Below are 15246 nucleotides of genomic sequence, written 5' to 3'. Positions count from 1 at the left end.
CTTGGAGCAGCTCTGTAGCCTCCTCTGGACTCATCCAGCAGCTCCTTGTCCTTCTGTGGATGGCCCCAGAGCTGGACACTCTTGCAAGACTCCAGCTCAGGCCCAGCTCCAGCCCACCCCTGCTGATGTGCTGGGGCTCAGAGGAGGCTCCACAAAACAGGGAATTGGATGCTCTCCTCATGTCCAGCACCCTGACAAAACCACAGCAGCCCCAGCCTGGCCCTCCTCACTCACAGCCATCCAAAGCTGCTGCAGGATCTGATGCTGAGACAGACAAAAGTGCACAGACCCAGCACTGGGAGCCTTGGTGGAGAGAACTCCCAGCCCAGCACAGAGCAGAGGAGCCAGCACAGCCCAGTAACTCTGCAGGATCAGAATCATCTGCCCAGGCTTCTTCCACAGAGATGAGCAGGGTAGGACTGGTGAGGCAGAGGTGTTTTACACTTCCCTGAACAGAGTCAGCTGTGGAGCCCCAGATTAACTCCCTCGAAGGGCAGTGGGGCAGAGCAGTGTCCCTCAGCCCTGCTGGAGCCACACTCACAGCAGCTGTAAAGGCAAGAGAGCCTCACCTGGAGTTTTGGTGCCAGGATGTGTCCCTCAGCCCCGTGCCAGTGTGTACCAGGATGGACAGATGGACAGCACCTACCACACCCTGGCCAGTGCCTCCAGGTACCCCAAAATATCTCCAGCTCCACCTTCACAGCCCCTAGACAGAGGCAGCAGCTTGAAAGGCTGTTTGCTCACTAGAAAAGCTGCATTTTCACCCCCAAAGCCTGGCAGGGGCACTGGTTTGATTCAGCTGAACTTCCACCAGCAAAACTGCCTGAAATTGAAGGAAGAGCAACAGGAGGGACACAGAGCAAAGAAGGGAGGGAAGGAGGAATGCTCTGCACAGCCCAATCCATCACTGCCACAGACACCTATTGTACCGCTGCCATAAATCCAAGCCCCTTTGGGCACTGTGGAGACAAAGAGCACCCCAGCAGCCTCTAAAACCTCTGGACAAAGAGCACAGCTCTGCTGGGGCTGCCTGTGCCTGCGGTGTCAGCCTGACCTTGGCACCCTGCAGGGGCCTCAGCAGGCTCCCAGCCCAGAGCCAGCCAGCACTGCCCAGGGCCTGGTGCCTTGGGGGGTGTTCAGAGCTGGGGAAGGCCTGGCAGGGTTTCTGCTGCCAGCTCCCACGCCAAGCTCCTGCTTTCCTGGTGGAAAGGGGCCAGGTGCCTCCTTTTCCCTCCTTCCCACAGCACAGCAGTGAGGGACCAGCCAGGATGGGAGCAGGGCAATGTGCAGCTCAGGGGCCAGTGGGGTGGAAAAGGCCCAGAGCTGAGTCCACTTGGGCTGTGAGAGTCCCTTTCCAGCTCTGGGAAGCACGCAGATCCATGCCCATGGATGCTGTGTTGCTGGAGCCCCCTGCACACACAGCCCAAGGGCAGAGGCACCAGGCACATCCATGGGCACAGCTGGGCTGCTCAGCACTCCTGCAGCTCCCCATCCCCTCCTGCATCTCCAGCCACGGGGATCCAGGGCTCAGGGTGGGGTGAGGAACAAAGATGAGATTTATTCTGTAATTGCTGCGTGTTTGTCCAGCACAGCAGTGGTCTTTGCTGCCCTCATCACAGGGGATGCACAGCAGGGCAGGACGTGGCAGCGAGCAGAAGCGTCTGTGAGACAGCACCAGGAGCTCCTCAGCAGCCCCAGCACATCTGCCTTTTCTCACAGCACTGCAGCCTTGGAGCCCAGGGGAAGCTGGATTCCCTTTCCCAGCCAGCAGTGTCAGAGGTGTGGGAGGCAAGCAGAAGGTGCAGCCTGGGGAGGGACACTCATCCCTGCAAGTCTGGGCCACCACCTAAATTCTCCTGTCTGACTGGTGGCCCCAAAACTCCCAGAGTTTCCCTGCAGCCTCTGGGATCTTCAGGATCCAGTAACCCAGAGGGAAGCCACATATGCTGGCTCCTGCCTCCCCACCAGGGACTTGAAGCAGCAAACCCAGGGCGAGGTCTGGTGGAATGTGGTGGACACAGGAGGGGAAAGGCTGCTCCAGCAGCTCTGCCCAGAACAAGAACCTGCTTCCCACATCTGGCACAGCTGCTTTGCAGGCCCTTGAGGAAGGGATTCGTGCAGTTATCAAAACCCAGAAGCACAAGGAGGGGAACACAGAGAGGGAAGGGGTCTTTTGCCAGCGGGCAGGAGCAATCCCAGCCAGGATTCCTCCTCCAGCCAGGAGCCAACTGGCCAGGCACACAGCCAATGCCACAACATCCCACAGTGGCCTGTCCCAGCTGCCCAAGTTGATATTTGCATCCTGGCATTCCAAAACACATCCCCATGGTCTGCTCCACGCTCTCTTTACAGACAGGGCCACAGCCAGGAGCTCCCCAAGAGCAAAGCCCCGAGCTCCAGCACAGCTCACCAGCATCAGAGCTCCTCCAAAATATGACAGGCCAACACTGGAGATGTCACATCCTCTACCACATCTTGCTGAAAGGCAAGAGAGCCCAGGATAAAGAGCTGGGATGGGGATGAACCCCTTAATTCCACCCTAATTTTCATCCCATCCTCAACATGAGCGCTGGGAGAGGAACTGAAGTGTATTTATGTTACAGAATATTCCAAGAGCTCTCCTGTCTTGCCCACAGGGAGGGTCTGGGGACCCCTCATCATCCCAGCCCTGGGGTCTGCAGAAAAACCTCACAAAGGCTCAAACTCCTTCTCTCACAAATGTGTTTATAATGCACAGGAGAGGCCCTGGACTGCCTGGGGTCAGTCAGTGCTGCTGTCACCTCCTGGACAGGAGGGCTGAAGAACAACCCTGCCACGTGCCCCAGAAGCTCTGCTGATGCCAGAGCCCCACAGACACAGGCAAATGATGCCAAAGTTCTGTCCTGGACAGGCAGGAACCAGCACACAGGTGGTGTGGCCATGCTTAGGGATCCAGGGTCATTTCTAAGGCCCTTCTCAATATTCCTCCTTTCAGAATAATCAAAAACTCTTCATTTGTTCAGCTGAATCCATTTGCTGACATTCCCAGTGATCTCCATCTGCCACCCATCAAAATTAAAGCTTTTTCCCAGCAAATTTATTTGCCCCTGGGAAAAACCAAACCAATCTGGGATTGCCTTTTTCACTGCACGGCTCAGCCCACAGGACAGATAACACCAAGCAGCCTCCTGAGCCAGCAGAAAACAATTCCCTCCACAACCCCAGGTATCCTGAACCTCTGGAACGGGAGCAGGGTTTGTACCTGCCCAGCCTTGTCGTGTCCTGGTCCCCGTCACAGCACAGCACCCTGGCAGCCCCAGCACCATGATTTGTGTGGCTCCTCTCAGCAGCACCCGCAGCTCTCCCAGCACACAGAGGTGTTTACACTCCCCCTGTCTCCCAGGAGCTCCCCAGGCTCACACAAAGCCTCCTCTCTTTCTCTCATTGCAAAAGGCTTTCAAGAGGCAAACAGGACAGTAATAAATGCTCTGTCTCTCCAGCTAAAGCAGGCAGTCTCACAGCTTTGGGTGAAAGAGTCCCAGGGGACAGGGCTTTCAAAATAATTATAAATAAATTATAGTAAAGAGTCTCTTTAGGGCTCCCAGGCCACAGAACTCTCCCCACCCATCTCCCAGAGGGTTTGAGGCTCACTGGCTGCAGAAATCACTCCTAACACACAAACTCAGGAGATTCAAATCCACTCTATCCTGCAGCACAGAGAGCCCTGAGATCAAACATGATCCCACATGGAACTGGGCATCTGCAGCCTCCCACAACAGTCATGAGGGAGATACAGACCCTCATCTCCTCCAGCCACCAGGATCTGGCTCCCAAGACCAGCCACCCACAGAGCCATCATCCATCCACCCCTCCTCCCTCCAGGGGAACGAGCAGTGCTGCAGAGGCGGCGGGGAAATCACCCGAGCACTCACGCGTAAGCCCCGGCTCCCCCCGCTGCTCCATGGCTCCCACGCAGGGTCAGATCCTCTCCAGTGATGGCCAAGTTGAGATTTAGCTGCCACGAGCCTTTGGTCGTGGTACCACTGCAAAGGGGAGTGGGGAAACCCAAATCCAAACCAGTATAGAAATGTCCCAAGGGAGCAGAGTTCCAGTCTGGGAAGGTACAAATTAAATTGTAAGCTGGGAAGAGATGGTGGTCCTGCAACAGCCCCGTTCTCTCCTGGCTCCCAACAGCAACTCCTCCTAACTTCCCTCCTCACATTCCAACCCCAGGACTGACCTTAACCTGCAGTTTTGTTGCAGTCTCCAGCAAACTGCCCATTCAGCTGGTTGGCCTGGGAGTTAATGACTTTCTTTTAAAATTTAACACCGTTCTCCATCACAAATTTCAGTCTGCCAGCACTAGGGTCTGCCTTTGGCTGGATATTCAAATCCAAACACGTGCTTAGACAGTTATTCCAGGCAAAAGGGTAACACATGCACACAGAAAACCCACAAAGCTGCCTTTGGAACTAAAGAAACTAAAAAATCAGGCTGGGAAAAATTATCTGGCTTCCCAGATGGTAAGAGGATTGCAAGAAGGAGGGTTTGGGCTATTTCAGGGCAATCCTGAGGGCAGATTTCTGTGATTAGCACAGCCTGGCATATAGGGCAGACACACAAACCACAGCACTTTCCAGCAGTGGGAACCCTGCAGCCCCTCTTCCCCAGGGCCCACCTGAGGTGCTGCTGTCCCTGACACCACCTCTGCAGCAGGCACAGCTGAGCTTCTCCCTGGAAAACTCCAATTAGGAACCCAACAGAGGCAGACTGGTACCTTAGCAAATCCTTTTCCAGTCTGAGGCCCAAGAAAGGTTTCTCCTCCTTCCAGGGTATTTTAGGTACATCACCCCTTCTCTGCTCACATCCCAGAGTGTGAGCAACCTGTTGGAATCCAAATCTGAGCCAGAGCAGCAGCAACATCCCCAGCATGGTCTTTCCTGCTGCCTTTGCCACCCTGCAGCTCCCTTGTCTTCCCTTTTTGAGGCAGATGCACTCAAGACTCCACGTTCCTGGAAAATTGCCACTGGGAGAGGACAGTACACTAGGTGTCAAACCAGCACTGATCCAACCTCATGGGCTGCTCCTGCTCACTGCCCACTGCACAAAACCATCCATCCCCTTCCACAGTGTCCCCACAGCCAGCACATGATCCCAGCACAGCACTCAGCTCAGCTCTGCTGCTTTGCCAAAATATTGGAGTCTTGGCAACATCCAGAGTCTGACAAGAGCTGTGTCTCTGCCTCTCCATAGGACTTCATGTGTTTGGCCTTTTGCACCCATCGTTTTGGGTAACAAATTCTTTGTCTGATCTCTTTTCTAAACCTCCCTCTCTGCCCCTTCCCCACGAAATGCAGAGTCTGAACATGCAAGGGAGCAGCTCACAGCCATTCCTGGGCTCTGAGGCGTGGCTGTAAGAGCTCAGGATGCCGTGGCTGGACACACAGAGTATTTCTAGTGCAGGCAGAGGCTCTGTGACAAACCCCACGTGAGCAGGAGCTGGCACAGCCCCTCGGTGGCTCACCAGGGAAGCAGAGCACAGAACAGTCTCCGTGCACAACCACTTGTGCCTGTGCCCATCCTTCAGCAGGGCCAAGCTTGCTGGAAACAGCTCATCTTGTCCCTTTGTCATTGCCAAACTGGCTGAAACTAAGGCAGCTGTGCCCACAGCATGGTTTGTATAAGAGCTGTTCCATAAACCAGCTCGTCTCCAGGAGGAGAGCAGCAGGGAAAAGGTGGGAGTGCGAGAAGCTCTTGTTTTATTTCAGTTTAGATTTTCACCATCTTGAACACTCTAAACCTGCAGAAACTGCCTGGCTTCTTCCCCTGCTGCCCTGGGGCTGGTTAGGGAGACATCCAGGGTTAATTCAGGAGAGGCTACAGGGTACAAGGATGCTTCCTGATCCCTCCAGAAACATCCAGTACAGAACATCTCCTTTAAGGCTGGCAGAGCCTCCACTGTCACCCTTCACAGTGAGGAACAGCAATCAGAGAAAACAGCAGCCATCAGAGCACCACGGGTTATCTGTGTGGAGTGGATTCCCCATCCCTGGAAGTGCCCAAGGCCAGGCTGGACAGGGCTTGGAGCAGCCTGGGACAGTGGAAGGTGTCCCTGCCCATGGCAGGGGTGGCACTGGATGGGCTTTAAGGTCCCTTCCACCCCAAACCAGTCTGGGATTCTGTGAGTCTCTCCTCAGGAAAGGCACACAGCACAGCCTGATTGCCTCTGGGCAGGCTGAGAGGATGCTGACCCCAAAGCACTTATGGTGCATCTTTTTTTTTTTTTTTTTTGGCCTTTTCCCCTTTTGCCATGCCTAGCCTGCAGGATAACAGTAGGTTGGGCACACACCTGACTTAGAAACAGTACCCAAACACCTGACAATTTTCCCAGCTCAAGGCTTTGTCCTTGGTTTTGCATTTCCTTAGGGCAGTGGGACTTTCTCAGGCCAGGTGTTTAACACACACCTGTCTTACAGCCTTAACCTGATTAAAAGCCCAGTGAATTACAGCAGCACATCAGCTCACAGCACCATTCTTCTGCTCTCTGAACCCTCAATGACACAGAAGAGCAGCACCATGAGACATTCCAGGTCTCTTAGAGGATGTCTGATCTGAGCATCCAGTCCTGCTGCAGCATTTTGACAAATGCTAAGTATTAATCCGTTGTTGATTTATTTTAATGCAATAAAAACAATGTAATAACCAAGCTGGGTCTTCAGTGACCCTTCTTATAAAAGAGATCAGTTTCAATATAGCAAAAGGTCTCTTGGGAATTATGCTTTTGGCCTTAGAATGGTCAAATGGATCAAAGTAATGAAGTTAAAACAGCTTAGGAAGTTATTGCCTGTCACCTGAGCTGAACTGCAGGGCTTAGTCTGGAGCTGCAGGAAATAGCTGAGCTCTCCTCTCAGGTACCTCACATGGGCTCTGCTCCCCAGCTTTGACACTGCTCTGCCTCCTCATGAGCCAGGTTAGCTCACTAATTTCACAGAAAATCAAATATTTCTGGCATTTGGCAGCCAAACAGATTTGACCAGGGTATGTGATGGGGGAGACAGATCAAATGCCAAAAATCTTAGACTGGTTTGGACTGGGAAAGACCTGAAAGCTCATCCCATTCCACCCTTTGCCATGGGCAAGGACACCTCCCACTGTCCCAGGCTGCTCCAAGCCCCATCCAACCTGGCCTGGGACACTGCCAGGGGTCCAGGGGCAGCCACAGCTGCTCTGGGCGCCCTGTGCCAGGGCCTCCCCCTCTCAGGGAACAATTCCTGCCCAGTATCTAACTAAATGTATCCTCCTTCAGTTTAAAGCCTTTGTCCTGGGGCACAACAGAAAGGGGCAAGTTGGCCTTTTTCTTGACAGAGATGTCCTTTGTCATCTGGTGAGGCCCCATTCCCAGGCTGGAAAAAGTAAAACAAGGTTCTCCAACATTTTTATGTTAAATTAAGCTGGTCTTAGAGTGAAGCTGCTGCTCCAAGGCAGCTGCCTCCTTTCTCCCCCCAGAACTCTGATCTGACTCCCCCCTTTAGCCCAAGCATGGGAACAGGCACACAGAGTCTCTCCAGCTAGAAGGGACCCAGAAGGATCACCAAGCCCCACTCCCTTGCAGGACTAGAATTAAATCCTGTGACTAATCACATACTCCAGATGTTTTTGGAGCTCTGGCAGCCTTGGTGCCATGACCACTTTCCCAGGGATCTTGTGCCAGTGACCACCACCCTCTCAGTGAGGAATCTTTACAAGAATATTTAAGGAGAAAGTATATTCAAGAATATTGAAGAAAACAAAAGCAGAGCCATTGAGTCAGACAAAGCTCCTGCTTCATGTCAGAAGGTGACGTCCAGGGGAGAACACAACAACAGAGCAGGCATGAGACATTTTCCAAAATAGCTTCCCAGCCCCAAACCATTTTCAATTCAAGCACTTTCCACTCCTGTAGGGTCAACTTTAATGCACATTTGGTAGACATAGGAGGAGTTGGATCTCATTTGTGTAGTGGCACACCATTAGCCCAGCCTTACTGAGGCACCTTTAAACCACCTCTGTGGATTAATTGGTGTTCTGGATCAATTAGCCTGGCACAGCCTGATTATTGCCCATATTGTTTAAACATGATCCCATTACCCATAATCAGGAAGGCATTCCCTTCCCTGGGAGCTGAGAGCACTCACTCTCCCCATGTTATTCCAGAGCACCAGGGTCATCTGTCCAGGTGAGAGGATGTCTGACCCTGCTGCAGAGCTCAGCTCTGGCTGGAGCACAGCAGGAACAGGAGCAAGATTCATGGTGCCACAAACCTGAATGAACACCAGGAGAGGTGACACAGAGGTTACCCTACAGCTTTCCTTCCCAAAGCACTTTCCAAAGGGAATAACAAAGTTACAGTTAATGCAATAGGCCGTCCATGTGGCTGGAAATAGCTCCTGACCTGGTACACAGGATTTGTCCAAGTCTCTGTCGTAGGTCACATAGGAAAGTCCACTCAATCAGCAGAATTTTAGGCTGGTGCTTTTTTGACAGTTAAAACTGCTGAATTCGTTTATGGCTAAAAAAAGAATGCCAGGAAGATATTTTGAAAGTGCTGCACTCAGAGGCCTTCATCAGAGGCAAGCTAAACTTAGAGGGCCTGAGGTAGGAAGTGTGTGAGTGACAACTCTGAGGGACAGCTCCATCCTCTGGGGACCTGCAGTGCCTGGCCTGTCTTTAGGGGAAGGAAAAATGGAATCATTCCAGGCACCAGCTCTCAGTTAGAGGCCTGATGCATTTAAGACTTTAGAGATTATAATGACCAAGTTCCATATTATAATGACCAAAGCTTATTTCCTTTTAAAAAGGATAGTATCGAGTGTTTCACATTCATTCTTCTTCCATGGCCAAAAGGAAAAAAAAAATTAAAAACCGAGCAGTCATGGACAGTCTCTCAAGGAAATTTAAATTGGTAAGTGCAAACCATCCAACACCAGTTTGGGATGTGTCCCTGCCTTCATCCAACACCAGTCTGGGATGTGTCCCTGTGTCCCTGCCTTCATCCAGCACCAGTCTGGGATGTGTCCCTGTGTCTTTGCCTTCATCCAACACCAGTTTGGGATGTGTTCCTATATCTTTGCCTTCATCCAACACCAGTTTGGGATGTGTTCCTATGTCTTTGCCTTCATCCAGCACCATCTGGGATGTGTCCCTGTGTCCTCGCCTTCTGCCTTGTGAGCACTGTGTCTCTTGCTGTTTGTTTGACTCTCCTGAGCGCTGCCCTCTCCCCCTGAGTCACCCAGAGCCGGGTGGATCCCTGCCAGCAGCAGCGCGGGTGGATCCGCTCAGCACTAACCAGGGGGGAGAGGTGTGAAGTGACTCACCGGGGTAGGAACGCGCTGAACGCTTCTCAGGCTCAAGACCTCACAGTTAATCCTGCAACCCCAAAACATTCTGAGCAGAGCCAGGGAGTGCCCAGAGGGAAGGGTTTGCCCTTCAGAACTCTCCTGTGCACCATGTCCTGGCACACCTCATCCCTGATTCTACGGCAGGAAGAGTTATTTGTTACTGCAACAACAGCCTCTTATTTACAGGACTTGGATGGCACCCATCCAAACAGGGCTTCAAGAGTGCTGGAAGCAACACAGGCGTTCCACAATGACTGTTCTACATCGGAATAATCTGTATTTTTGTATTAATATTTTTTTCTTTGGCCATGATGATGGTGAAGTGTCATTTTCACAGAAGTCAAGTGAGATTCAAGCCCCTCTGTACTAACAGTGGGTTCTGAGGAGTACAAACACTGCTGGGTAAGCTCTGTGCCTCCAGCTAAACCTTAAACGTCACATTTTTGTGCAATTTTGTGAAAAACAAGCAGGCTAAAGGAGTGCCCACCCTCACTGCAGGCCTAAAACTCACAGTGTTCATCTCCTATCAGTGCAGTCATCGAACAGAATCACAGAATGTGGAAGGGACCTTAAAGATCCTCTCATTCCACCCCTGCCCTGGGCAGGGACACCTTCCACTGTCCCAGGCTGCTCCAAGTCCCAATGTCCAACCTGGCCTTGGGATCCAATGTCCAACTTCCAGGGATCCAGGGGCAGCCACAGCTGCTCTGGGTACCCTGTGCCAGGGCCTGCCCAGCCTCCCTGCTAATTTAAAACATTTAAATCTAAATCTGTTACAGCCTTTCCCTGAGGTACAGAAGGACCATATTGTCCCACGGTTTTGCTTTCCCTCTCAGGCTGAGCTGAGCTGCTGCTCCTCTGTCACTGTATTTATACCTGTGCTACATGGAACAACATTTTTGTTGCAGTGTAAAATGTGACTCCCAGCAGTAAAGTTGAGCATTGCATGTTCAGCATCTTCTGTGTTTTATACACAACAGTGAAACAAGACTAGAAAGCTGATTTAAAATAAAAGCTCTGGACCTACAGGATATAAGGCCAGGATGGCTGTCCCTGGATCCCTGGAATTGTCCAAAGCCAGGCTGGACGGGGCTTGGAGCAACCTGGGATAGTGGAAGGGTGTCCCTGTCCATGGAATGGGCTTTAATGTCCCTTCCTGGGACTCAATGTACCAATCCCCAGACATTGTAATTAAAAACAAATACAGACTCACACCAGGGACCAGGGAGGAGAGTCTGTTGTGTCCAGAAGACACACAGAGCTGGATGATCCCAGCCCAGGCTTTGCTGGTGAATGGGGCAGCTTTGGGCCATGTCCCTGGATTTGGGCAGCCCCATTCCTGGCTCTGCTCCATCCCACCCCTTCCCCAGGCAGTCCCACACCACCACCTCGCCTGGTTCTCACTTCATGGACAAAAACACCTCATGCTCTAAAACACAGAAACCAAAATGAGCAGCAGTGGCTCCCAAGGGCTCCAAGAGCTCTGAGCCACCCCCCTGTCCAGGATCCGAGTCTGTCATGGTCACTGTCACAGCAGCTCAACCTGCCACGTGTGAATGCCCCCTGCCCAGTGCCAGCACTGCCACACCTGCCCAGGGACACCCAGCAGCCAGGGTTAACCACAGAGCACATGGAAAGCGGCTAAAACCAAAACTTACACATTATTTGTACAGCAGGGATGGAGTTTATTAATCCAGTCCCTGGAACTGGAGCAGGGGCTCACACAGGCCTGGCCCAGGTGTACTCGGTGTGTGCTTCTCCCAGCACAGCATTATGTCCACCACAGTTACCTTCACCTGTGCTCACAAGTTTCTGTCAACTCTCCCCACAACAGAAACACTGCCCTTGATAACAGGAAATTCCCATTAATCTGCTTTCTTGCACTCTGAGCTTACTTAATTACCTGGTCAGGTTACCAACAGGGATAAAGTCTCATGGAATTACAGGGTTTAGGCCAGGCATGGGGTCAGTGGGGCAGGGATGGAGGAGCTCACAGCCCCATGCCCTCACACAGCAACAAGGGAAGAGGCCAGAAACCAGTGTGGGAGAAAACGGCTGTTATTTCCTGTTGGAAATGATGTAACTTTCCTAACTAATTGTTTTAATTAATTGCAACCAGTGCCCACATTCAGCTAGAAACTAGTTAAGTTTCTTCACAGGCTCTTACAATTACTTTGATCACTAAATAACCAAAACTTCAGATTTGCTAACAGTAACCCTACCAAGCTTCAATAAACAAAGCCAAAGGGAGTTGGAGATTGGACATCTGGGATCTTAAATTTATGACCCTTCAAGGGTGTTGGAGTAAGCAGAAAATGCTGAGGAGATTAAGGCATGGGAAGTTGGAGATTCCCTGACTGGGAAAAAGATTATAAAAGTAATAAAGTATGTGGACCAGATTAGCATGAAGAGTGAGAAATTAACAACCAAGACAGCAGATAGAACACTAAGTAATGAAGAGAATTATGTAACTTAGAACCAATGAACGTTAATTTGTTTGCTAAAAATGTACAAATAAGTAAAAGAGTTTTATATCTGCATTAGTGCACAGGCTGGAGCTTTGTCAGCCACGCACATTCTTGGCTAAGGATACAGTAATGCCCTACTCGCTAACAGCATCACAGCCTGAGAAGGAGCCTTATTGATCCCAAGGACTTTGGGGGATCTTGGGAACATTCCCACAGGCACCAGCTCTGCCCCAGCTCCCCCTCCCCAGGCTGCCCCTGCGCCTGGCCCTGCTCCCAGCCCCGACAGCCCCTCAGCCCCCAGCAACAGCGGTGTGACCACCTGAACCTACAGCTGAACCTGTCCCTGCACCTGAACCTGTCCCTGAACCTTCACCTACACCTGAACCTGCCCCATCCCCTGAACCTGTCCCTGCACCATCACCTGCACCTCAACCTGTCCCTTCACCTACAGCTTAACCTGTCCCTGCACCTACAGGTGAACCTGTCCCCGCACCATCACCTACACCTGTCCCATCACCTGGCCCTACGCCTACACTTGTCCCTACACTTGCACCTACACGTGTACATACATATACACACACACCTATAGCCATGCCTGCCCCTCTCCGTGCCCTTATCCTGCTGCTGTGCCCCTCCTCCTTGTCCTCCTTTCCCTTTCCTTTCCCTCCCGTTCCCGCTCTCCGTGCCGTCCCTCAGGCCCCGCCGCCATTTCCCGCCTGTGGGCAGGGCCGCGGTGCGCGCCGGGAGCGGGCGGGGCGGCGGCGGAGCGCGGGCTGGGTACGGCCGGGCCGGGCCGGGCCGGGGTCGCCGTGTCCCACCGAGATCCCCCGTGTCCTGAGGGGACCCCGCCTTGTCCCGCCGGGATCGCCCTGTCCCGCCGGGATCCGGCCCATCCCCGCGCCCCTGACGCCGCGTTTGCCTTGCAGGAGGCCCAGGATGGCGGAGAGACCGGAGGACCTGAACCTGCCCAACGCCGTCATCACCCGCATCATCAAGGAGGCGGTGGGTGCCGGGCCCCGCGGCCCAGCGGAGCGGGGCATCTGGAGACCCCGGCCCCGGGAGATCCCGGCCCGTGCTGCGTCCCGCCCGTGGGGCTCTGCCCTGGGCTGTCCCCCTCGGGTACCGGGGCTGCAGCACTCACTGCAGCGTCCCCAGGGATGCAGCTCGGCAGCAGCGCAGTTCCCGCAGTGGCCCTGTGAGACCCAGGCCCCCTAAAACTTCAGCACACAAGTCTGTGTCTATATAAAAATCCAGAATAATTCCCTGTGGTTAATTTAGCACGTTTGTTCTGGAGCTGTGAGGTGTTGCCGAGTGGATCTGGGCCTGGCAGGCATGTCTGGAGCTGGGCACTCACAGGGTGAGTTCCCTGGAGACAGTGGCCAGACCCCAAACGCTAGAGTCACTGGCCTTGTGCTCAGCTCCGAGCCTTTGAGGGATACGTTCCTACTGCCCTTGGCTTCCAGCTGGGAGCAGAGCTCCTGTGACAGCACCCCAGAGCAGTTCCCAGTTCTTTTGAGCCCTCTGAGTGCCTTAACAAACTGACACTTCAGTTATGGAGTTTAAGTCGTTTTTAGCAGCTGCTGATAAAAGTTGGATTTGTTTTTCAGCTTCCTGATGGAGTCAATATTTCCAAAGAAGCCCGGAGCGCGATCTCCCGAGCAGCAAGTGTTTTTGTGCTGTATGCAACATCATGGTAAGGACTTGGTACAGCAGTCACTGGGGCACTTGATTGATAATTCATCTCTGCTGGCCTGGGGACTCTCTCCCAGTGTTGGTTTTCTGTATTGCCTGTTTATATAAATAAACCAGGCTGCAGCAGGTGGGTTTGGACTGCCCAGAGCAGCCCATGGGAAGGTAGCTGGGCTCTGGACACAGCCATGTCCCAAAAAGAGGGGTCCCAAACTGCCATTCACCTTAGAACGTGGCTGCACAGCCTTCCTGGCAAAGGCAGGAGCGCTTGACTCACTTTCAGGCTGTTCATCATGAAGCTGTGTTAGGGCAAGAGCTGCCACAGAGGACACAGTCACATTTTTGGGGTGGCTTGGCGTGTTCTCTTTGTGTTCTCTTCCCTAGTGTCAGGTGCTTCTATGGAACCCTAGTCCTTCTAGGGCTCTATGGAACTGTCACAGCCAAGGCTCAAGCTTTCTCCTCCTGCTTGTAGAAAAGGTCTGTGCAGGCAGAAACTAACACTGTGGGAAAGCACAGACAGCCAGTGTAAACAAAAATGTCTCAAACCTCCTTTAGTAAATGATAAAAAACCCTAAATGTTTAGGGAATGGCTTTTTAAAGTTGTTTATGACTTCAATAAACAAGATGAAATTGCCAACAGTCCCAAATTACCTCTCTTTTTGGTTCTGCCTAGTGCAAATAACTTTGCCATGAAGGGGAAGAGGAAAACCCTGAATGCTGGGGATGTGCTCTCTGCCATGGAGGAGATGGAGTTCCAGAGATTCGTGGCCCCTCTGAAGGAATCCCTGGAAGGTACTGTGCTCCATGGCTGTCCAGGGACTCTGAGAGGCACCAAGTCCTGTTTTCCTCCAGCACTGGACAAGCAACACTTATTGCCTGTCTTGTTTCTCTTCTCTTTGCCCAGCATCCTACCCTGCAGTTTGCCTGGGGAGTAACTAATGTGCACCTTAACGGGACTGGGATAACATTATTGCACAACTGATGAGGATTGAGAAAGTCTCATCTGCTCTCACTCCCCTATTATGTTTATCTAAGGAAAGCCATAGGTGCTGCCTGTAAATGTGACCTGCGTCCTTTTCAGCATTTTTCTGCTGAAATTTAACCTGATTTCCTACGGAGCTGCTCAGCACAGCTCAGCTCGTAGGGTGAGTTGTGCTCCGAGTTCCCTGCTCCCCTCAAAGCCAGGAGAGCAAGTGGATGTTGGACCTCAGCCACTGACCTGTCCATGCCAGCGCCAAGCCCTCACTGTTCCCTCTCCTCCAGTTTACAGGCGTGAGCAGAAAGGAAAGAAAGAGGCCAGGAAAGATAAAGACAAGAAGGCGGACTCGGAGGAGCAAGATAAGAGCCGAGAGGAGGACAATGATGACGATGATGAAAGGATGGAGGAGGAAGAACAAAACGATGAGGAAGAGGTGGACAACTGAGCTTGCTCGTGGGTAGGGGCTGGGGTGTGCTCAGAGGGATGTAAACATGTAAATCGACCTTCCTGCGTCCCCTCGTGTATCCATTAGAGCTTTGTACTGCCCCTCTGTGGCCTGTAATTTGTACATAAAGGACTCGTGCTGAAGCTTTTCCCCTGGCAGGGTGGCTCCTCCCTGTGCCTGGGGGGCTTTGGCCCTCCCCAGGCTCTGGGCAAGGCACTTCTGGGCTTTTGATGCTGGGCTGGCTCTGAAAGAGAGGGAAAAAGAACTGGTGGGTGCTCAGTGCAGAAACTGGCCAGGAGAGCGTGAGAC

The 15246-nt window shown here is 52.5% G+C and overlaps 1 protein-coding gene across 1 annotated transcript; it reads left to right on the top strand.

Annotated features, from left to right (window-relative positions):
- The first annotated feature begins 12528 nt into the window (after window positions 1–12528).
- POLE3 (DNA polymerase epsilon 3, accessory subunit) lies at window positions 12529–15085 on the top strand. The gene is made up of 5 exons (XM_053996741.1): window positions 12529–12601; window positions 12751–12826; window positions 13432–13517; window positions 14187–14305; window positions 14777–15085. The coding sequence occupies exons 2-5, from the start codon at window positions 12761–12763 to the stop codon at window positions 14935–14937; spliced, it is 432 nt and encodes a 143-aa protein (XP_053852716.1). The 5' UTR covers window positions 12529–12601; window positions 12751–12760; the 3' UTR covers window positions 14938–15085.
- Window positions 15086–15246: the final 161 nt, after the last annotated feature.

Source organism: Vidua macroura, chromosome 21 (genome assembly GCF_024509145.1).
Source record: "Vidua macroura isolate BioBank_ID:100142 chromosome 21, ASM2450914v1, whole genome shotgun sequence".
Lineage (NCBI taxonomy): Eukaryota > Metazoa > Chordata > Aves > Passeriformes > Viduidae > Vidua > Vidua macroura.
This window is presented reverse-complemented; position numbering and strand designations above follow the sequence as displayed.

Excerpts from the sequence above, each read along its gene's own strand:
- POLE3 (XM_053996741.1), top strand. The coding sequence starts at position 12,761 with ATGGCGGAGAGACCGGAGGACCTGAACCTGCCCAACGCCGTCATCACC. Across the intron at positions 12,827-13,431 it reads CCCGCATCATCAAGGAGGCG|CTTCCTGATGGAGTCAATAT; the intron begins GTGGGTGCCGGG and ends TTTGTTTTTCAG. Across the intron at positions 14,306-14,776 it reads TCTGAAGGAATCCCTGGAAG|TTTACAGGCGTGAGCAGAAA; the intron begins GTACTGTGCTCC and ends CCTCTCCTCCAG.